General features: G+C 40.0%; 1 protein-coding gene across 2 annotated transcripts in view; it reads left to right on the top strand.

The window, feature by feature from the left end:
* slc25a37 (solute carrier family 25 member 37) overlaps positions 1-23,399 on the top strand; it is a 35,146-nt gene extending 11,747 nt beyond the window's left edge. For both annotated transcript variants that reach the window (XM_062025425.1, XM_062025426.1), the window contains exons 2-4: positions 16,073-16,301; positions 16,395-16,451; positions 21,702-23,399. In XM_062025425.1, the coding sequence (XP_061881409.1) occupies positions 16,073-16,301; positions 16,395-16,451; positions 21,702-22,249 (834 nt within the window). In that variant the 3' untranslated portion in view covers positions 22,250-23,399. The remainder of the gene's footprint in view (positions 1-16,072; positions 16,302-16,394; positions 16,452-21,701) is intronic.
* The last annotated feature ends 197 nt before the right edge of the window (positions 23,400-23,596 follow it).

The following is a 23,596-nucleotide window of genomic DNA, read 5'->3' as shown; positions in this document are numbered from 1 at the left end:
AGACATGCACCTGGGGATAGGTTGATTGGCAACACTAAATTGGCCCTAGTGTGTGAATGTGAGTGTGAATGTTGTCTGTCTATCTGTGTTGGCCCTGCGATGAGGTGGCGACTTGTCCAGGGTGTACCCCGCCTTCCGCCCGAATGCAGCTGAGATAGGCTCCAGCGACCCCGAACGGGACAAGCTGTAGAAAATGGATGGATTGATGGAATTATTTTTGTTCATGTTGCATAAAGGGAAACCACTGATTGTTGTGGTACCGATGTATGTGCGTTTTATCGCAATAAAAAGACTCAGTAAGCAAGTGGTCCAGTTTGTAATCAAAAGACAGAAGGAACTTCTTATTTTCGTGTCTTTGAAGCATGTGGTTATATGACAGTTTCCCATTTCTTTACACACAGAAGGAACTGAAACATGTTTAAGCAAAATGTGTTATAATGACGCGCAAAGACGGCGCAGTGGATTGATGTCAGCAGCAACCAGTAAATCAGTGGATGCAAACTTGCCTCGAAGCAACTTAATGGATTATTATATTACGTTTATTTCACTTTTTTGAGTGGATTAATATTGGCCTGTGGATTAATGGATTGCTAGGAGGACGGTTTATAAAACGCGGTCGTGAGTAAAGTGCCTTCACTTCAAACCGACTTTGAAGAAGTTTTGAGGAGGAAATATTGTTGCGTTACTAACTTTTGTGTGGTGTCGCTTCCTTATTTGTCATTATTGCAAGCTGATTTTAAAGGCTTACTGAAATGAAATTGTTTTATTTAAACGGGGATAGCAGATCCATTCTATGTGTCATACTTGATCATTTCGCGATATTGCCATATTTTTGCTGAAAGGATTTAGTAGAGAACATCGACGATAAAGTTTTGGTCGCTGATAAAAAAGCCTTGCCTGTACCGGAAGTAGCGTGACGTCACAGGTTGAAAGGCTCCTCACATTTCCCCATTGTGTACACCAGCAGCGAGAGCGATTCGGACCAAGAAAGCGAAGATTACCCCATTAATTTGAGCGAGGATGAAAGACTCGTGGATGAGGAACGTGAGAGTGAAGGACTAGAGTGCAGTGCAGGACGTATCTTTTTTCGCTCTGACCGTAACTTAGGTACAAGGGCTCATTGGATTCCACACTTTCTCCTTTTTCTATTGTGGATCACGGATTTGTATTTTAAACCACCTCGGATACTATATCCTCTTGAAAATGAGAGTCGAGAACGCGAAATGGACATTCACAGTGACTTTTATCTCCACGACAATACATCAGCGAAGCACTTTAGCTACGGAGCTAATGTGATAGCATCGGGCTTAAATGCAGATAGAAACAAAAGAAATAAACCCCTGACTGGAAGGATAGACAGAAAATCAACAATACTATTAAACCATGGACCTGTAACTACACGGTTAATGCTTTCCAGCCTGGCGAAGCTTAACAATGCTGTTGCTAACGATGCCATTGAAGCTAACTTAGCTACGGGACCTCACAGAGCTATGCTAAAAACATTAGCTATCCACCTACGCCAGCCAGCCCTCATCTGCTCATCAACACCCGTGCTCACCTGCGTTCCAGCGATCGACGGAGCGACGAAGGACTTCACCCGATCATCAATGCGGTCGGCGGCTAGCGTCGGATAGCGCGTCTGCTATCCAACTCAAAAAGTCCTCCTGGTTGTGTTGCTGCAGCCAGCCGCTAATACACCGATCACACCTACAGCTTTCTTCTTTGCAGTTTTCATTGTTCATTAAACAAATTGCAAAAGATTCACCAACACAGATGTCCAGAATACTGTGGAATTTTGCGATGAAAACAGAGCCTTTTGTATTGAATACAATGGTGTCCGAATACTTCCGTTTCAACCATTGACGTCACGCGCATACGTCATCATACATAGACGTTTTCAACCGAAAGTTTAGCGGGAAATTTAAAATTGCACTTTATAAGTTAACCCGGCCGTATTGGCATGTGTTGCAATGTTAAGATTTCATCATTGATATATAAACTATCAGACTGCGTGGTCGGTAGTAGTGGGTTTCAGTAGGCCTTTAATGTGTAGCAGTGGCAGCTGAACTGAATGTGACGTGTCATAATTACGTGGGTCAGCCGGAACAGAAAATACCGATTGCAGTATCATTAATCCAGAATCTTCGCGGTCCTAATTAGGACCTGGTACCAAAAAATACCGGTACTCGGTGTACAGCCCTACAAGTGAGAGGCATACAACTATAAACAAACCAACAGTATACATGTATAGCAGCTCTGTATGTCAATAGCTGCATAAGCTAGTTACCGCTCTGTGATCACGGCGCGGCTAAAAGTAGTCTCTCGGCGTTAGCGCTTATAATAACAATATCCCTAATTTCACTGCTGGACTCTGGAAAGAGGTTCCGCAGCCTCGGTAGCAGAACCTCCAGGTTCTGTAACAGCCTCTTCCCTCAGGCCATAAGACTCTTGAACGCATCATAATAATCCCTACAATTCCCCCAAAAAACTCGCTGGACTATAAAGACAATATAACACTTCCGTAACCGTGGATGTATATGCAAAAGTGCAATATATTTATCTGTACAATAATCTATTTATTTATATCGGCACCTGCTTTTATAAATGCAAACACTCTGCACCTTATTGCTCTTTTATCCTGCACTACCACGAGCTAATGCAACAACATTTTGCTCTTATCTGTACTGTAAAGTTCAAATTTGAATGACAAAGGAAGTCTAAGGCCCCTTCTACACTAAGCCGGCTAAGGTTATCCAGGTTAAATCCCACCTAACTTTATCCTTGTCCACACACATACACACAATGGTCATTTAAGACCCCCTCACCTCCTCCGTCAGCCAGCGCAACGCGACCTAATATGCATGCGCGGAAAATGCACACATCATAGTCACCTCCAGTGTTGCTTTGTGTGCAAGTTCTTAAATTTAACTTATCTGAACAATATCCAGCCATTTTGTCCAGCTCCTCCCGGGGGATCCCGAGGCGTTCCCAGGCCAGCCCAACATAGTCTTCCCAACGTGTCCTGGGTCTTCCCCGTGGCCTCCTGCCGGTCGGACGTGCCCTAAACACCTCCCTAGGGAGGCGTTCGGGTGGTATCCTGACCAGATGCCCGAACCACCTCATCTGGCTCCTCTCGATGTGGAGGAGCAGCGGCTTTACTTTGAGCTCCTCCCGGATGGCGGAGCTTCTCACCCTATCTCTAAGGGAGAGCCCCGCCACCCGGCGGAGGAAACTCATTTCGGCCGCTTGTACCCGTGATCTTGTCCTTTTGGTCATAACCCAAAACTCATGACCATAGGTGAGGATGGGAAAGTAGATTGTAATTAACTGGAATCCAGTGTGCTGTGGGGCCCTATTCTAGTGAATCACACCTGAGCCATCATCAATTAATCAAATCTTTAATAAAGAACATTTTACATCAATTAATCTAGGGATCTAGATATCTGGTCAGGACACTCCTCACTCTTTTGCCTTCACCTTCATTCTCCATTCGTTTTTGGTGACTTTATATACTCTGGACCTAGACGTTGAGTCCGTGACATACATGGCGGACAATAACTGATACAGTCTGCTTTGCCAGTCCAAAAGCATTCGCCGTTTTCCGTAGTTTTCCCTCGACGGCCAGGTAATACAAAGCACACGCTACCTTTTTTTATCACATCCAGGGGAGCCCACATTCTCGTTGACTCTCCTTCGACAAATGGACAAAGTTTTTCGCTAAGTAGAATCACAGCTGACCCGGACATTGGAAAGTTCTCTTGCCGTCTGAGAAGTGTTGTATCCCAAATAGCTGCAATCGCTTTCTCTTAAGGTATTCATGTGTGATTTCCACAAGCGTCTGTACAGACGGAAGGAGAAACACGAGCATTGGGGCGGCATAGCTCGGTTGGTAGAGTGGCCGTGCCAGCAACTCGAGGGTTCCAGGTTCGATTCCCGCTTCCGCCATCCTAGTCACTGCCGTTTTGTCCTTGGGCAAGACACTTTACCCACCTGCTCCCGGTAGCACCCACACTGATTTAAATGTAACTTAGATATTGGGTTTCACTATGTAAAGCGCTTTGAGTCACTAGAGAAAAGCGCTATATAAATATAATTCACTTCACTTCACATGTCTGGATGACTCACCTCTATATATCCAGTGGTTACCTCCGAGTTACGAAACCGCTTTATTATGACGCTGGCTGTGGCACGTTCTTTCTGACGTCACTTCCTGTGTGGGGCGCGTTCTTTCTGACGTCACTTCCTGTGTGGGGCGCGTTCTTTCTGACGTCACTTCCTGTGTGGGGCGTGGTCTTTCTGGCGTCCCTTCCTCTCCGAACTATGTTTGTAAACGATCAGTGAGTCCATACAAAGCTAAGTGCCGGAGATTCAAGATATACACGGCGCACTTACCCGTGTAAAAAATTGTCCGAGGAGGGGGACCTTAAACGCTGGTTTAGTGTGGCTGAAATGTGGCTTAGGCTAAATTATTTGTTATCCCGCTTAGTGTAGACATAGTCTAAGTCTCTAATACTTGGTTAATACGCAGGTTATGACATGTAAATGGAGAGTTAGCGGTTTTTGGATGTTTTCGTAGGGCTTTATGGGCCCGATAGATTACTCCCATTAGCTACATCGTTAGCCACCTCGTACTTGCCGTATATTACAAATGACAATGCATAAAGAAATAAAGTAAATGTGTTCTGGTCTGACACACCCATTGTGAATGTTCCCTTTTAACTGCCATTAATAACGTTAAAAAACACTCCACTTCAAATGTGGTGAACACAGGCATAAATATGTAGACATATTTTACATTTGTTTTCTCTAATTGAGTGTGAAAATGTTTTATCCACCATGATGACATTCAACACGGGAAGAATACAGTATTGAATAACGTGACTTACACATTTGTAATCATGGGTACAGCGACGATTTATAAGCATCGAAATAGATTTGCTTCCAACAGCGGCTGTGCTAAAACTAGAAGGAAAACAATGTTATCAATTAAGACTCTTACTTTATTATGCAATGCATAACAATAACAAACTATAACAAACTAATTGTTAAGTGAAAAAATAAACAAACAGTCCTAGTTTTGCAAGCATGCATCCGCTATTTAATTGTTGTGCCTTCTAAGACCACAGAATGTTCAGGCCGCCATAAGCTTGCGGCTCAAAGACGCATGTCGTCTCTCTGCGCCATGACAGCTGTGGCTAACGGACGTGTTGCCGTACTTTGTGGATATTATGGTCTCTCCTGACTTATTGATCTATTTGCTAATTTCCTCCTCCTCGCTGTTTACTCTCTGCTGTAAATCTCTTGTTTCACTACTTTGCATCCAAGCTAGCTTAGCGCCGCGGCTAGCATAGCTCTGTCCGCGCTCACCCAGCTAAGACATAACGTTAAAAGAATGTTACCTAATCCATGGTTGGTTAGAACCAAATTTAGAACTAATGTTTAGAGAAGATTAGCACTAATTACATATTTTAGAGCCCTCTGTATAGTTTTATTTAACATACACAAATAATCTATGAATCTATTTTACCCACCTCTAGTAAGTAGCCTACTGGAAGGGTTACATATACAGTCGTGGTCAAAAGTTGACATACACTTGTAAAGGACATAATTTAATGGCTGTCTTGAGTTTCCAATAATTTTTACAACTAGTATTTTTTTGTGATAGAGTGATTGGAGCACATACTTGTTGGTCACAAAAACATTCATGAAGTTTGGTTCTTTTATTAATTTATTATGGGTCTACTGAACATGTGACCAAACCTGCTGGGTCAAAAGTATACATACAGCAACATACATGATCAATTTTGGTGATGTAGAAAAGTTACAATCAAATCAAATGAGCTTCATGGCATGGCCTCTTAACTTCATGTGAGTGATTATGATTGACGACACCTGTTGACTTCTCTGAGCCCATTTAAATAGGGCTCATGTGATGCAGTCATTAGACTCGGTTACAGACGCGTCAAGGGAACTTAGCACAGATGTGAAAAAAGGAATCATTGACTTGAACAAGTCAAGAAAGTCACTTGGAGCCATTTCAAAGCAGCTTCAGGTCCCAAGAGCAACTGTGCAGACAATTGTTCATAAGTATAAAGTGCATAGCACAGTTTTGTCACTGCCACGATCAGGAAGAAAACGCAACTTGCTGCTGAGAGAAAATTGGTTCAGGATGATCAAGAGTCAACCGAGAAGCACCAAAAAGCAGGTCTGCAATGAATTGGAAGCTGCTGGAACACAGGTGTCAGTGTCCACAGTCAAGCGCGTTTTGTATCGCCATGGACTGTGAGGCTACCATCAAGAAGGAAGCCCTTGCTCCAGAAGCGACACCTTAAGGCTCGTCTAAAGTTTGCTGCTGATCACATGGACAAAGATAAGACCTTCTGAAGGAAAGTTCTGTGGTCAGATGAAAAAAAAGAGCTGTTTGGCCACAATACCCAGCAATATGTTTGGAGGACAAAAGGTGAGGCCTTTTAATCCCAGGAACACCAGGCCTACCGTCAAGCATAGTGGTGGTAGTATTATGCTCTGGGCCTGTTTTGCTGGTGCTTTACAGAGAGTAAATGAGACTATGAAAAAGGAGGATTACACAGGATAACCTAAAATCATCAGCCCGGTGGTTGGGTCTTGGGCGCAGTTGGGTGTTCCGCCATGATTATCAAGCCAAACGACGCTAGTGCGCATGCTCCTGACTTCGTGTTGCCGAAAATGCATTAATGAATGACTGTTTTTGGGTAATTAAAAAATTAAACGGTATTATTAACCATCGCGATTATCATTATACATGTCCATTAACAAGTAAAAAGTCAAGGGCGGTCCCGGCATGATCTTGCTGCAAATGTTGGTCAATTTTTGGGGCATTACGGCGAAAGACGAGGGCGGTCGCGGCAGTTGCCGTGGGTGCCGTGGTTAAATTCGAGCCCTGTGTATACGTCGCACACGAGTATAAGTCGCATTTTTGGGGGAAATTTATTTGATAAAATCCAACACCAAGAATAGACATTTGAAAGGCAATTTAAAATAAATAAAGAATAGTGAACAACAGGCTGAATAAGTGTACGTTATATGAGGCATAAATAACCAACTGAGAACGTGCCTGGTATGTTAAAGTAACATATTATGGTAAGAGTCATTCAAATAACTATAACATATAGAACATGCTATACGTTTACAAAACAATCTGTCACTCCCGATCGCTAAATCCCATGAAATCTTCTTCCTCGTTGTCGCTCCTGGTATGCGCCGCTTCCTTTCTTTCTGCTGCTCGATCGCCGTTTTCTGCTGCATATTTCACTACGTCCAGCTTGTAATCTGCAGTATATGATTTCCTTTTCGGTGCCATTTTTGTTCAGCCCTTCTCAGTTTTTATAAGTTACCGCCAATGTTGAAATGATCCATTTTAATAGTTACGGACATAGTAGCAGTTAGCATCCCATGGCCCACAATGCATTTCTGCCATGACCCACAATGCACTTCTGCCATGACCCGCCCCCGCCGAATTCTTATTGGTTGACGTGTGTGTGACGATTGTTGACGTGTGTGTGGCGATTGCTGACATTTGCTTCTTCTCTTACGCGACTGAGATAAATAATATTATTTGATATTTTACGGTAACGTGTTAAAAATTTCACACAAGTCGCTCCTGAGTACGTATAAGTCGCACCCCTGGCCAAACTATGAAAAAAAACTGCGACTTATAATCCGAAAAATACGGTATGTCATTTCTTAATGGGGAAAGACGGTAATGTTTCTTGTACGCATGTTAGCATTTTGGCTAGCGAGCTATTGCCAGTGTGTCCGTGAGTTTATCAAGGTGCGGCTATCAATCACGCTTTCTCGATAATTTTTATTTAAAGCGGTAGTACTAACCGTCAAGAGTTTATCATTAATACCGTTTATGGCTACATCCCTAACCTACAGTAAACAGATCACGCTTGTATTCACTGGAGCGAAGGCTGATTACTGCTTGTGCTAAAGACCAAACACAACTTATTTTAGGTGTATTTTACTTACGGAAAAAACGTACTTTTACTTCAGCCATGTTGTATTATGCAGCCAGAAAAGAAACGTGTACTACTTTTCTTTATTACAGAAAGATAACAGTTTTATTGGGATGGCATTTTGCTATCACTGCTACCCTTGGTTTTTGCAAAAGTCTAAAATCCAATAATCTTAAATTCAATAAACAGCTCAACTTGTCCAGGGTGTATCCTGCCTTCTGCCTGAGTGCAGCTGGGGTAGGCTCCAGACGCCCTGCGACCCCGGGAGGGACAAGCGGCAGAAAATGAATGTATGGAACTTGTAAAAAAAGTTGTAAATATGAGCACGGAAGGTCTTAAAAAGAAGGGTTGCAACCATCGATTATTTTGGTGACGAAGTAGTTTGTTCGATTGAGTAATGAAACAAAAACACACCCCGTAGCCTTATTTGGTATTTCAAGAATATTTCTGCTCGTCATAACCTTCATTCACTTTTAGCATTTGTACATTAATAAAAAAAAACGAAAAAAAAACTGTTGACCGCTACACAGATCGCAACAACCACAAACCACTGCTCTCCTGTCCACGCTCTTGCAGAAACAATGTCTGCGTATTTGAAGTTCCGGGCACTCCATTTGGTTTTGAATTTTATCAATGTTTATTATACACTCATTGAACGATGAATTAAAACAGCAGAATATATATTGAACCTTTTTTTCTAACGAATTAATCGATGAATCGTGGCAGCGCTATTACAAAACCCAAAACCAGTGAAGTTGGCACATTGTGTATATCGTAAATAAAAACAGAATACAATGATTTGCAAATCTTTTTTGACATATATTTAATCGAATAGACTGCAAAGACAAGATACTTAACGTTTGAACTGTTAAATATTGTTATTTTTTGCAAATATTAGCTCATTTGGAATTTGATCCTGCAACATGTAAAAAAAAAAAAAGTTGGCACAAGTGGCAAAAAAGGTTAAAGAATGCTCATCAAACACTTATTTGGAACAGGTGAACAAGCTAATTGGGAACATTGGTGGGTGCCATGATTGGGTATAAAAGCAGCCTCATGAAATGCTCAGTCATTCACAAACAAGGATGGGACGAGGGTCACCACTTTGTGAACAAATGTGTGAGCAAATTGTTTAAAAACAACATTTCTCAACCAGCTATTGCAAGGAATTTAGGGATTTTACCATCTACGGTCCGTAATATCTTCAAAAGGTTCGGAGAATCTGGAGAAATCACTGCACGTAAGCGATGATATTACGGCCCTTCGATCCCTCAGGTGGTACTGCATCAAAAAGCGACATCAGTGTGTAAAGGATATCACCACATAGGCTCAGGGACACTTCATAAAACCACTGTCAGTAACTACAGTTGGTCGCTACATCTGTAAAAAACTCTACTATGCAAAGCCAAAGCCATCTATCAACAACACCGAGAAACACTGACGGCTTCGATGGGCCCAAGCTCATCTGAAATGGACTGATGCAAAGTGGAAAAGTGTTCTGCGGTCTGACGAGTCCTCATTTCAAATTGTTTTTGTAAACTGTGGACGTTGTGTCCTCTGGACCAAAGAGGAAAATAACAATCCGGACTGTTATAAGCGCAAAGTTCAAAAGCCAGCATCTGTGATGGTATGGGGGTGTATTAGTGCCCAAACATGGGTAACTTAAACATCTGTGAAGGCACCATTGATGCTGAAGGTACATACAGGTTTTGGAGCAAAATATGTTGCCATCCAAGCAACATCTTTTTCATGGACGCCCCTGCTTATTTCAGCAAGACAATGCCAAGCCACATTCTGCACGTGTTACAACAGCATGTCTTTGTAGTAAAAGAGTGCGGGTACTAGACTGGCCTGCCTGTAGTCCTGATCTGTCTCTCATTGAAAATGTGTGGCGCATTATGAAGCTTAAAATACCACAACAGAGACCCCCGGACTTTTGAACAACTTAAGCTGTACATCAAGCAAGAATGGGAAAGAATTCCACCTGAAAAGCTTCAAAAATGTGTCTCCTCAGTTCCCAAACGTTTACTGAGTGTTGTTAAAAGGAAAGGCCATGTAACACAGTGGTAAAAATGCCCCTTTGCCAACTTTTTTGCAATGTGTTGCTGCCATTAAATTCTAAGTTAATGAGTTAACTTAGAAGTTTCTCAGTTGGAACATGAAATATCTTGTCTTTGCAGTCAATTGAATATAAGTTGAAAAGGATTTGCTAATCATTGTATTCTGGTTTTATTTACCATTTACACAACGTGCCAACTTCACTGGTTTTGGGGTTTTGTAGAAATATATTAACGTTATGTTAATTTAATACAAAATGCATAAACTTCAGCCTCTTTTTTAAATGATTAAATTTTTGAGGGGTCTATTCATAGATATTAAATGGAACTAAAGTACCTGTGCAACCCGTTCAGAATTGATCAAGCACAACCAGCTGGCGATCAGTGCGCACAGAGTTTAGCTCTCAGCAGATATTACGAACGTCTGCAGCAATTGCGAGTATTTGTGTTAGATGGCTAAGTGCAAGTTCAAGGATTTGTGGATGTAGAACCAACAAGTTAGTGCATGATTGAAGCCGGTGAATGGAAACATATATGTGGGGAGCCATCCTGGAGCTTTTCGGTAAAAGTGAATGGAACGATAGTGGAAAAGTTTGGGACTGAATGATGCTTGAACGCCACATAACTTGAGATCCACTTAAACCCCCGCACCCAAAGTGTGTTATTTGGGTAAAGTGGCGCCAATTGAGAGATCCAAATGATAAAGCAACTGCAAAGGACAATGTGATTTGTGTAGCACAAATGAACAAAACTCCACATCATCCAACATTTATGTGCCCCAAGTTTCCCACATCTGTATTTTATCCTGAGCGCATAAAAGGAAGGAAACGCAGCAGAACACGGCGAGGCAGACAGAAGCCAACTCCCGAGCCAGGCCAAGATTCATCTCCGCACAAATAAAACACGCTTTGTGCTGTCCAGATAACTTGGCATGGTGAAATAAAACAAAGACTCACAAGACCACCATCTTTCTGACTGAGGAGCACTTGGCTGTCACAACCATGTGGCGGCTCCTCAGACTTCAGGCGCACTGCAGGTGACCATCGACTCAAACTCAAAATTTCAAAGTAAAATTCAATCAATGTTTACTTATATAGACCTAAATCACGAGTGTCTCAAAGGGCTGCACAAGCCACAACGACATCCTCGGCTCAGATCCCACATCAGGGCAAGAAAAAACTCAACCCAATGGGATAACAATGAGAAACCTTGGAGGGGACCGCAGATGTGTATCACGATATAAGTGTTTTATATCAGTCGAGTTTATGACCTATGGAAAATAAGGCCCAGGAGAAAAATATATTAAATGTAAACCTTTTTTTATATCAAATGTAACCTTCCTCTGATTATAATCCACTCAGCTATCAAGGCAGAAAGGAAAGGAAATGTCAACACTAGCATGGAAAACAATCAATGTAAAAACACTTAAATATAATCTCTAAAAATGAAAGGTGCAACATTTTGGAATATGTAAGGAATGCTTAATAAATTGTAAGAAAAAAGTGTGAAAATGTAAACATAGAAACATTTTTTAATTGATATCGATTACGTGTTTTTTGCTATATATATTGATTGTCTACTTCAGCGCGCTAAAACAGTAGGTCCTAATCAACGTTCCCTCTAAGGTGCGCGCCTGTGCAATTGCGCGCTGCTCAAGCGTCCTCAGAGCACAGCAAATCTATGCCACGCACAAAATCAAATAAAAACATAAGCGCATAACAATTTTCGACACGACACGGACACGACAGAGAAAACAGTTTTCGTCATCATTGTTCAAATATTGTAACGTCTGTCGAGACGCTTTGAGGACATGAATTCCATCGATCACTTTACTGAGCAAAACTCTTTATTGTCGGCCATAAACACATCACCAAAACATTAGTAAAAAAAAAAGAAATCTAGCAAACTGGTCATTTTCTGCAGTACAAACCAGACCAAAAGCAACTTTGTTATATCAACAGCAGCCGCTCGCTCTTTCTCACTTGCGCCAACACATGCACATATGGCACTTAGCCAGTGATGCGTTTACAGCCACACAAAAAGTCGGACAACACCCAACACCACACATAACGTGTCATTCCAGGTCGTTACACTATGATTTACCAATTAAATGTGTGCTTATTCTAGTGTCATTTATTAGGAATCAATTTATAAGTATTAATCATGAAATGCTGTTAGTATATTAAATAAACACTAATAAAAATATATTTTTTAACAAACAGGAAGTTGCAGGAATGTACACATGATCCCCTGCTTACATCTCATTGTGCAACATGTGAATGTTTTAATGGGAACTAAATGCAATGTCTGAAAGGGGTACAAATTATTTCCAAAGCAGGACCTCCACCCAGACAAACAATACAAGTACACAGTTCATGAAAAACAATATTTTTTGTTATTGTCATTGTAAGTGGGCCTAAACACTTATATTAGAAAATCATCCCATGGAAATGACTGCTGTCATTTGATTATAATAATAAGAGAATGTTGTCTGTCTATCTGTGTTGGCCCTGCGATGAGGTGGGGATTTGTCCAGGGTGTAAACTCACTACGCCGTCATGTTTTAGCGCTTTCATGGCGAGTTTACTGACAGATATAAGTAAGAACTTTACACTACTTTATATTAGAAATGGCACTAAAACTTTATTACTAAAACATTTTGATAGGTTTTTGAGCACCGTGTGTAATGTTCTATATTCTCAATGGAACATTTAAAATGTTGGTATTGTTTACTAGGAGACTTGTCTCTTATGTTTGACTGCCATCTACTGGTCACACTTATCATTACATCCATGTAGCAAATACAATAGCTTAGAGTGTCCCTGATTGATTGATTGAAACTTTTATTAGTAGATTGCACAGTACAGTACATATTCCGTACAATTGACCACTAAATGGTAACACCCGAATAAGTTTTTCAACTTGTTTAAGTCGGGGTCCACGTAAATCAATTCATGGTACAAATATATACTATCAGCATAATACAGTCATCCCACAAGTTAATCATCAGAGTATATACATTGAATTATTTACATTATGTATAATATTTACAATCCGGGGGGTGGGATGAGGAGGGTTTGGTTGATATCAGCACTTCAGTCATCAACAATTGCATCATCAGAGAAATGGACATTGAAACAGTGTAGGTCTGACTTGGTAGGATATGTACAGCGAGCAGTGAACATAGTGAGTTCAGAAAGCATAAGAACGAGTATATACATTTGATTATTTACATTTGGTTATTTACAATCCGGGGAGGTGGGATGTGGAAGGGGGAGGGTGTTAGTCAAGGGTTGAGGTTGACTGGAGGTGTCGTTTTAGTGCGGTTTTGAAGGAGGATAGAGATGCCCTTTCTTTTACACCTGTTGGGAGTGCATTCCATATTGATGTGGCATAGAGGGAGAATGAGTTAAGACCTTTGTTAGATCGGAATCTGGGTTTAACGTGGTTAGTGGAGCTCCCCCTGGTGTTGTGGTTATGGCGGTCATGAAAGTAGTTTGACATGTACTTCGGTGAAGAGTTGGTACTGCAGGGAAATCTGGGTATTTGTTATGTTGTGTTTATGTTGTGTTGCGGTGCAAAAATTCTCCCGAAATGTGTTTGTCATTGTTGTTTAGCGTAGTTTCACAATGTGGCACATGTTTATGACAGTGTTGGCGTCGATCATACAGCCACCCTTAGTGTGACATGTATGGCTGTTTACTAAGAATACCCTTCAATCACGTGCAAATGGGGTGATCAAAATAATCGTTATCATTAAAATTGGCTATGACCAAACAGAGTGACGGCTTTTCATGACACCTCCAACTTAAGACCATCTTCACCCCGTCCAATGCTACTAAAGCAATGAGGCTTCCTTACATTATAAGGTTATAAGGCGTGCTATCGAGTTTCGAGAAATATAAAGGATTTTAAGTGCGCCTTATAGTCCGGATTTTTAGTGTGCTTTATAGTCCGGAAAATACATTAAGTAGAGGGTTTGCAGCTTGCGTGTTACAGTGTTGGCGTTAACGCACTTTTTGTGTCTTTTTACTGATCGCGCATTTCCGGAAGTTTTTTTTTACTGACCCTGCATTCTCCGGGTCAAAACTCCAGTTTGCTTGTTTTTTTATCGATTATCGTTTTCCGCCAGTGTTTTGTTTTGTTTATTGTGACAGTGCGCTCTTATCACGCCGTCACTTGAGGACCGGCCCGTCTCTCTCTCTCTCTCTCTGGCCAGGAGAGCGAGGACGCACCTGCACCTGACGGCGGGAGCGAGCGCGCTGTCACAAAGACAATGTCAGTGTCGTGACTTTGGAGAAGATAACCGGGGCATGTGCCTTTTGAAGTGTTAATGTGCGAGGAGTGTTCAAAAGGAGTCTATTGGAGAAGTGGCTAACAAGTTAGCAAGTGACATCATCACCGTCATTGTTTACTGAAGCAGAGATGCTGACTGTGCGTTATGATAAACACGCATGCGTCGCCAGTAGTATAGTAGTCTAGAATAGTAGTCTATTTCAATTCTTAGTTTTATCTTTATTACCTCTTGTGTAATTTATTTTCAGCCCATATTTGTTCCCACTACCGCACCTTAAATTGGAGTCCTTAATCTCATAATATGCAAATTAAGGCTGCAACAACTAATCGATTAAATCGATTAAAATTGATTGTAAAAATAGTTGGCGATTAATTTAGTCATCGATTCGTTGGATCTATGCTATGCGCATGTGCAGAGGCAAATTTTTAATTTTTTTTATAAACCTTTATTTATAAACTGCAACATGTACAAACAGCTGAAAAACAATAATCAAAATAAGTATGGTGCCAGTATGCTGTTTTTTCCCAATAAAATACTGGAAAGGATAGAAATGTAGTTTGTCTCCTTTATCCGATTATTCATCGATTAATCGAAGTAATAATCGACAGATTAATCGATTATCAAACTAATCGTTAGTTGCAGCCCTAATGCAAATATAATGACAATAAAGTCCATTCTCATTCTCATTCTCTCATTCTCAGGCTCTGCTTTTTATCCATAGACTTATCAGATTAATTTTTTTATTATATATAGCAGGGGTGTCAAAAGTGTGCAACGGAGGCCATTGCGGCCCGCAGCTAATGTTTTAAAGGCCCACAGCACATTCTAAAAATACAATTAAAATAAACAAAAACATAACAAAAGTGGAATAAAAAAAGCTTACAGGTGAAAAGTAATTTAGAAAAAGTTGCAATGTTGACTAATAAAACCAAGCTGTTTTTTTCTTTAAAACAGTTATTGCTGAAAACATAATATTGAATCAAAATCAATGTTTTTATGAATTATTGACCTATCCTAGAGGCTCACATCAAATATTCCACTTTGAAAAACATTTTTTCTGGAAAATGTTGCATATTTTGTGTTTGCCATAAAAAAACATAGTTTTCTTTGACAAAAAGGGCAGAAAACCCCCCCAAAAAACAACATTAAAAAACAAAAACAAAAACTTAGAATTGAGGGATAGATCTGAAGTTGATGTAGACTCTAGAGATTTAAGCGTTAAATAAATGATGCATGTATGCCCTGGCATACCATTATCATCATTTCATGACCCAAGCAAAAAACTTTTTACTCTTTTATACTGAAATAAATACACCTAAAACTTATTAAATGAAAATATAGAAAATACTACCGGCAGCGGTAAAGTTTAGAACCATGAAGGAAAGAAGAAAGTGAATGAATGTTTATAACTGAATACATTTACGTATGCATTAACATTTGTTTTCTTTTGTGTTATCTTTTTAATGAATTAAGTAACGTTCATGACAACCTTTTTCCAAAACACAATATAAAATGTGAGATATAACAGGATAATGCATACATTTATCATTTGTTTTCAAGACGCTTACAAAAAAGTGGGACCCCAAAAGTTTACTGTGGGACCGCATTTTTTTATGACTTGGTGACTTTTGAAAATTCCTAGCGCCAACACTGTGTTAGAAATATGTGAAACCAAATAAAGTGAATTGTAAATAATATTAGGTTATTTTTTATGTTTCCAGACAAGGATGCAGAGCCTGCAGCCCGACCCCAACGCCCAGTATAGAGGTGTGTACGAAGCCCTGAAAAGGATCATCCGCACGGAGGGCTTCTTCAGACCGCTCAGGGGTCTCAACATCACCATGATGGGCGCCGGTCCCGCCCACGCGCTTTACTTTGCCTGCTATGAACGAGTCAAGCGCTCCCTAAGTGACACCATTCAAAATGGAGGCAATAGCCATCTGGCCAACGGTACGACCGCTGACCCTAAATCTTCCAACATTGAATTATAAAATATAAACTCTCTTAACAAAAGGACTACACGCTTTTTTTTCTTTCTCCCAGGTATTGCTGGCAGTGTGGCCACTGTCCTCCATGATGCCATCATGAACCCTGCAGAAGGTAAGCACAAATCCACACACAACTAATAGTCCATCAAAAGTAAATACAAACCTAATATTTTTGGTACAAGAATAGACTTGTATTGTGAAATTCAAAATCCACTTATATAGAATACAAATAGTATGATGCTGTGTATACAGATGAGTTAAATATACTAGGGTAAAGGACAGGTAAGTGCATGTTATAATGTTTATATGATTTTAGTCGTATACAATAATCATACATAACTTACTTACAGTTTACAACCTTGTCAAATGATATGTAGCCCTGTGTTAATCACAATTATTATTATCAAGGCTTAGGTTAGGCTGATTACAAAAATAAACACTGCAAAAGTAGAGACCTCCTAAAAATGGAAAATCAATGTACATACAATTTACACAGTGCTAAAATAAATAAACAGAATTGATAATAAATATTAGTATAGAATTTTCTGAAATAAACTCAAGAAACTTTAAGTGAAAATGAAAATACAGCTTCACCACTTCAGTCATAATTTTTGCGCTGAAGAAACTTCTCTGACTTAAGCTCCAGACTTCTTCTGTTTGTTTGATATTGTCATTACTCGGGTAGTGCCGATACCAATACTTTTGGTACCGTTACCAAAATGTATTTGGATAATTTTCAAATTTAAGTGGATCACAAAAATTGCATTATTGGCTTTATTTTTAACAAAAAAATCTTGCCGTACATTAAACATATGTTTCTTATTGCAATCGAAGAACAATTCTGTCGTTAAATAAAATAGTGAACATACTAGACAATAGGGTTGCACATCTCTCTCTGATAAACGATTCGATATGTATCTAGATACACAGGTTACGATTCGATTAAAAAACGATATCCTTTTATTACAGACCGGTTCGATTAGATTCGATTCCGAACCATACGAGTCGATTTGACGGTTAATATTCAAGACTCCAAATCCCCAAGCATTGTGGCTTTACGGCACTGGCAAAAAATACAGAACAACAAAATCACATGTCAATGTATTTATTTTTAGACATGGACCAAAAAAAGTCTGGCTGAATTGTAGGATGGGAACTCCAGAGGTAAAAGTAGCACAGAATAGTAACAACAAAGTGCAATATTTCAGCCTGAGCATAGTTTTGAACACTAGAGGTAGGTAACAAAGGTGCAACATTACAATGTAAACAAGTTACACACCTAGTACACATCTCAAAATGTGGCAACAATGAGCACAGTGACAAGTGCTTTGTGTAAAAGAATAGAGAAAATAAGTACATATGTAAAAAGAAAAATCAAACTACTGTGTGAGAGGTACCGTTTCCCAGGTCAAAAAGCAGTAGTTCACTTACACTATGCCTGTGCATTTTCATCATCACTGTCCTCTGTTTTTTTGGAGGGCAGATTTTTTTAAGGAAAATCAACTGATCCACATGCTCATGTTTGAGCAGACTACGTTTTGTGTGAACAATGTCTCCCGCAGTACTGAACACCCGTTCAGATTCCGTGTGTTTCACTTTATGTACTTTTTTATGCCGAAAGAGGCGATTTCAGCCACTTGAATGACGGCGAAATCATTAAAGGCTCACAATTTGTAATCCATCCACAAGTAAAGAAAACTTGGATTATTTCACTTTATGTACTTTTTTATGCCGAAAGAGGCGATTTAAAAGAGGCGATTTCAGCCACTTCGGTCATTACAGCCGAGTTTAGATATACTTTTCAAGACGAGTGACGTAAGCGCGCTCCCGCGTCAGGGGGTGCATTTTACGGCAGGGGTGCGTTTCCCGGCACAACACCGGGATGCAGAGGTGTCTTTTAGCGAGAGATGACAGCAGTGGCAAGTCCTGCTGCTCTTTCCACCACTGTAGTGTTTTTAAAAAAAATCTTTCTTGGTCCATTATCACCTTCGGTCAGACTGACGCTTTCGTTCTCCTCCACATTCATTTTCCGTGTTGTCTCTTGTTTATCACTCGTGCTAATACCAGCTGGGCGGCTACCGCGTTTGGCGAGTAGCTTCAGCTCTCGCGTTGTTTTAGAGACGCTGACGCATATTGTAATCTAGCCAACCCATGCAAAGTCTCGCGATAACCGATCCATGACTCTATAACCGATTCAGCTAGGAATTCATGGATTATTCGCATTGATTGAGGAGTCTGCTACCGATGCAATCTAATCGCTCACTTGTTGAATCGAATACTCGGTCGCATCGGTTTATCGTTCACAACCCTACTAGACAACTTGTCTTTTAGTAGTAAGTAAACAAACAAAGGCTCCTAATTAGTCTGCTGACATATGCAGTAACATATTGTGTCATTTCTCATTCTATTATTTTGTCAACATTATGAAGGACAAGCTTTAAAAATTGATTATTAATCTACTTGTTCATTTACTGTTAATATCTGGTTACTTTCTGTTTCAACATGTTCTATCTACACTTCTGTTAAAATGTAATAATAACTTATTCTTCTGTTGTTTGGATACTTTACATTAGTTTTGGATGATACCACAAATATTGAAATTCAAAATCCACATATATAGAATACAGATAGTATGATGCTGTGTTAAATATACTAGGGTAAAGGACAGGTAAGTGCATGTTATGTTTATATGTAGGAATTATTGAAGTTGAATACGACATCACACTTAAGTGAAGAGTTTATAATACATTTTATGCGCCGCTTAGAATTCATATAGGTGTTCTGAACCTTTTCGACTTCTGGGCCCAACTTTTCCACTACAGAGGGGACTGGACCCACTCAAATATTAACACTGACTCAGTAATCTTAGTCTTGATTTTAGTCGTATACAATAATTATACATGACTTACTTACAGTTTACAACCTTGTCAAATGATATGCAACCCTGTGTTAATCATAAATATTATATCAGGCTGATTACAAAAATAAACACTGCAAAAGTAGAGACTCTTAAAAATGAAAAGTCAATATATATACCATTTACACAGTGCTAAAATAAATAAACACAATTGATAATAAATATTAGTATATCATTTTCTGAAATAAACTCAAGAAACTTTAAGCGAAAATGAAAATACAGCTTCACCACTTCAGTCATAATTTTTACGCTGAAGAAACTTCTCTGACTTAAGCTCCAGACTTCTTCTGTTTGTCTGATATTTTCATTACTCGGGTTGTGCCGATACCAATATTTTGGTACCGTTACCAAAATGTATTTGGATAATTTTCTAATTAAAGCGGATCAAAAAAATTGCATTATTGGCTTTATTTTAACAAAAAAAATCTTGCAGTACGTTAAACATATGTTTCTTATTGCAATCGAAGAACAAGTTTGTCCTTAAATAAAATAGTGAACATACTAGACAACTTGTCTTTTAGTTGTAAGTAAACAAACAAAGGCTCCTAATTAGTCTGCTGACATATGCAGTAACATATTGTCATTTATCATTCTATTATTTTGTCACAATTATGAAGGACAAGCTGTAAAAATGTATTATTAATCTACTTGTTCATTTAGTGTTAATATCTGGTTACTTTGTTTCAACATGTTCTATCTACACTTCTGTTAAAATGTAATAATCACTTATTCTTCTGTTGTTTGGATACTTTACATTAGTTTCAATCAAACTTTATTTATAGAACACTTTTCATACGCAGTTTATATAAATAAAAAAAGATAGAGAAGAAAACACACACAAACACGGCACTATTGGAAATAACAAAACAAAACGGTTAGTGTTGCCAATTAACCTATCCCCAATATCACTAATACTTGTTAATATTCAAGTCACCAAATGTAAACGGAGTATTGTTGGCTCTTTTTTTTTAATGGTAATTTATTGGATGTTATGGTAGTGAAGCGGCCATTGGCTCCACTGTAAGCAGACTTTTATTTCCAAGTTAGAATGCATTAAAAAATTCATCTGTTATGTCTTTCATAATGATGGTGAACGATACGCAAAATTAAAAAAAAAAAGTGCAGTTCCCCTTTAACACATCTTTCTGAAATCATTCAAAATGTAATGTTTGTGCCCTGATTGATAACTTTACTGATATCCATGTCACAAAATATCCCTTTATATGTTCCGTGCCTGTATTTGTAAAACACAAATCATATAATGGTGCACAGGTTTGATTGACACTGTCAGAGTTATTATATCATATTTAGGGGTCTTCAACATAATCCACACAGCTCCAAGCAGTACAGTCCTACATGTAATATACATAATAGTGCTCACAACTTATGTGGATGCTAAATGACCAGGGGCCGTACTTATCAAGCTTCTTAGAATTACTCCTAAGAAGTCTGCTAAGAGTTGACTTAAGAGTAAATAAATTATTCGCTGAAAGCTGCACTTAAAAGTTAGTTATCAAGCGTCTTACTCACACTTTCAGCGAAGTGTAGGACTGAATCTTAAGTGTCACACTCAGAGCTGAATTACGACATTACTATGTGCCGTAAACGGAATTTTAGGTGACGTCATTTCTGTGTCCATAGAAATGACCAACCACGGAAGGGAATCCGTTGTCTAAGAATAAAGAAATATCTTGGAAATATTTAAGTGGACAATGGGAGTGTATATTTTGACAATAAACTACAAAATAATACAAAACAAACTAGTCCCCGCCGGCACTCACGCTACCGCTCCCTCTCTTCTATCGCCCACACACTCACTGACGTCACTCACCTCACGGCCACACACATACGCTACTGTCATAACATTTTCTTTCCAATTCATTAATTAGGCAACTAATTTGAAACTAGTGTGGGTGGCTCTATATATACTAGCCCACTGCAGACACATGCAGAAATCAACAAGGAATCGAAAAGTATTAAATCTGTGACAAAAATAATATCCGCTCTGTCTAAATGATACCGTTTGATCAGCTGCTCATCATCAAAAAAAACAAAAACATTGTTCCGTTCCCTGAACGTTCGCGCAAGTCTCTCTCGCCTCAGTGCCATCCCCTGCTGGCAACTCCTAACCACTTAGGACACCTCTGAAGGTCTCTTAAATATCGTGGAGAGTAGGAGTGATTCTTATACTTAAGAACGTTGATAAAAAGCTTTTATTCTTAAGTTTGAGAGTAGGACTAAATTTCGCAAATTCTCAGGACTTAAGTGTAAAATGGCACTCTAAGAAGCTTGATAAGTACGGCCCCAGGTCTCATCAGATTCTGGGTGTGATAAAGTGAGTGGGTATTGCAGTAATGACACAAAACTTAAAAGGAGGTGGTGGTCTCTCCATATCCCCAAGTGTTCTCCTCCTAAATGTGTTCCCTGTCGTCATGCACAACCCAGTGGTGAAGCAGAGGATGCAAATGTACAAGTCGCCCTATCGTGGACTTTGGGACTGCGTGAGGACGGTGACGCGCACGGAGGGCGCGGGCGCCTTCTACCGCAGCTACAGCACACAGCTGACCATGAACGTCCCCTTCCAGGCCGTCCACTTCATCACCTACGAGACCATGCAGGAATGGCTCAACCCCCACAGACACTACCACCCCGGCAGCCACATCGCGTCGGGGGCGGCGGCGGGCGCCATCTCCGCCGCCGTCACCACGCCGCTGGACGTCTGCAAGACGCTGCTCAACACGCAGGAGAACGTGGCGCTCAGCTCCGTGAACGTCAGCGGCCACCTGAGCGGCATGGCCAACGCCTTCAGGGCGGTGTACAAGCTGGGCGGGCCGGGGGCTTTCTTCAAAGGGATGCAGGCCCGGGTCATTTACCAGATGCCCTCCACCGCCATCGCCTGGTCCGTGTACGAGTTCTTCAAGTACTTCATGACAAAGCGCGACCCGCGTCTTTTAAAGGGCGAGCGAACCTCCGAGGAAGTAACAAAAAAGTAACATTTCTCCGGGTCGTCAAGTCGGGAGGAGTCGCCTTCAAAAGCAAATGAAGTTCAGCATTCTTCATCCGGGCTATTTATTTATTCGCCAGGCTCGTATTTTCATGGAGTGAAGAAACACAATGCCGCTTCCTTCGTATTTATTGTCAACAAACCTTTCTTTTCACCCCCATGGAAAGTAGGAATCTTATCTTCCAAGTGCCTCTTTAATCTTTTTGATTTGTTTCCATTTGAAGCAAAGGCTCACTGTTGAATCACGCACAATCTAGTCTGCTAGACCGAGGGCAGCTATGAGCTGGTCAAATACACTGACCTTCCCAGTGAGCTGTTAGTCAACATTTACATTTCAGACCATATATGAAACATGGAAATATACCTTTTTACTCTTTTTATTTTTATTTTTATTTTTTTAGACATTCCTCCCACTATGGGCAGGAAAAGCCATTTTGGAGTGTTTGCTTGTGTAGATTTTGTACAGAAGGCTGTATCTTATTAACCCACCAAAGACACGGTATTAAATAGAGTGGTATTTTTCTATGCATCCGCTTTTTTAACCCGCCATATCCACTCCATTAGTCGTTGTCCTCCACCGCACATCGAGGCTTATTTTTTATTCCGTTTACAGCCACAATGTGACGAGTGCGTGTTTCTTCCTTTTTAAAATGTGCTGGAAAAACCTGCTCAAGTAACGAAGAGGAAATGTTTTGTTGTCGTTTTAGGTTCTTCCATCCAGATGAATGTTTGAGATTCTTTGTCAATCTGTTTGTGTAGACTTTCTATAAGCCATACTAGCACATGCAACATATCCCATCAGCAAATAGGAATGTTTTTTTTTTTTTAAGCAGCTGCCTTCACTACTCTTGAATACAAGTTACGATGACCATCACTACATAATTCTAATCCCTTATACAGATCAGGACAGGTCGCCAGGTGCAAGATAAGTGGAGGATGGTTGTGTAAGGATTTATTTGTATTTAATGTTTTTTTTGTTTTTTTTATACATGTAAAATCTCTTTTTTGCTTCTTACGCACAAGCAGCGGCGATAACAACCGGGCGAATTGTCCACATGAATGTCGTGATAACATGCAACCATTTTGACAAGGCTGCTACAGTATGTAACACTGGAGCTGAAATAAACATGCAAGTGACACCACTTTGTCAGTCTGTTCTGTAGCCAGCAGAGGGCGCTGCCGTTCAATGTTGCGCTCTTAAGGCCAAGTGACTCACAAGGCAGCTAAGGAGTTCAATACAAATCTTTTTTTTGTCTGCACTGTTTAGTATTCACATATTGCTTTTGCCCCAAGTGGAGGAGTTCAAGTACCTCGGAGTCTTGTTCACGAGTGGGGG

The sequence above is a fragment of the Entelurus aequoreus genome, linkage group LG17, assembly GCF_033978785.1.
Source record: "Entelurus aequoreus isolate RoL-2023_Sb linkage group LG17, RoL_Eaeq_v1.1, whole genome shotgun sequence".
In the NCBI taxonomy this organism is placed as follows: Eukaryota; Metazoa; Chordata; class Actinopteri; order Syngnathiformes; family Syngnathidae; genus Entelurus; species Entelurus aequoreus.
Note: the sequence above shows the minus strand (reverse complement) of the source record. Positions and strands in the feature narration are given on the sequence as shown.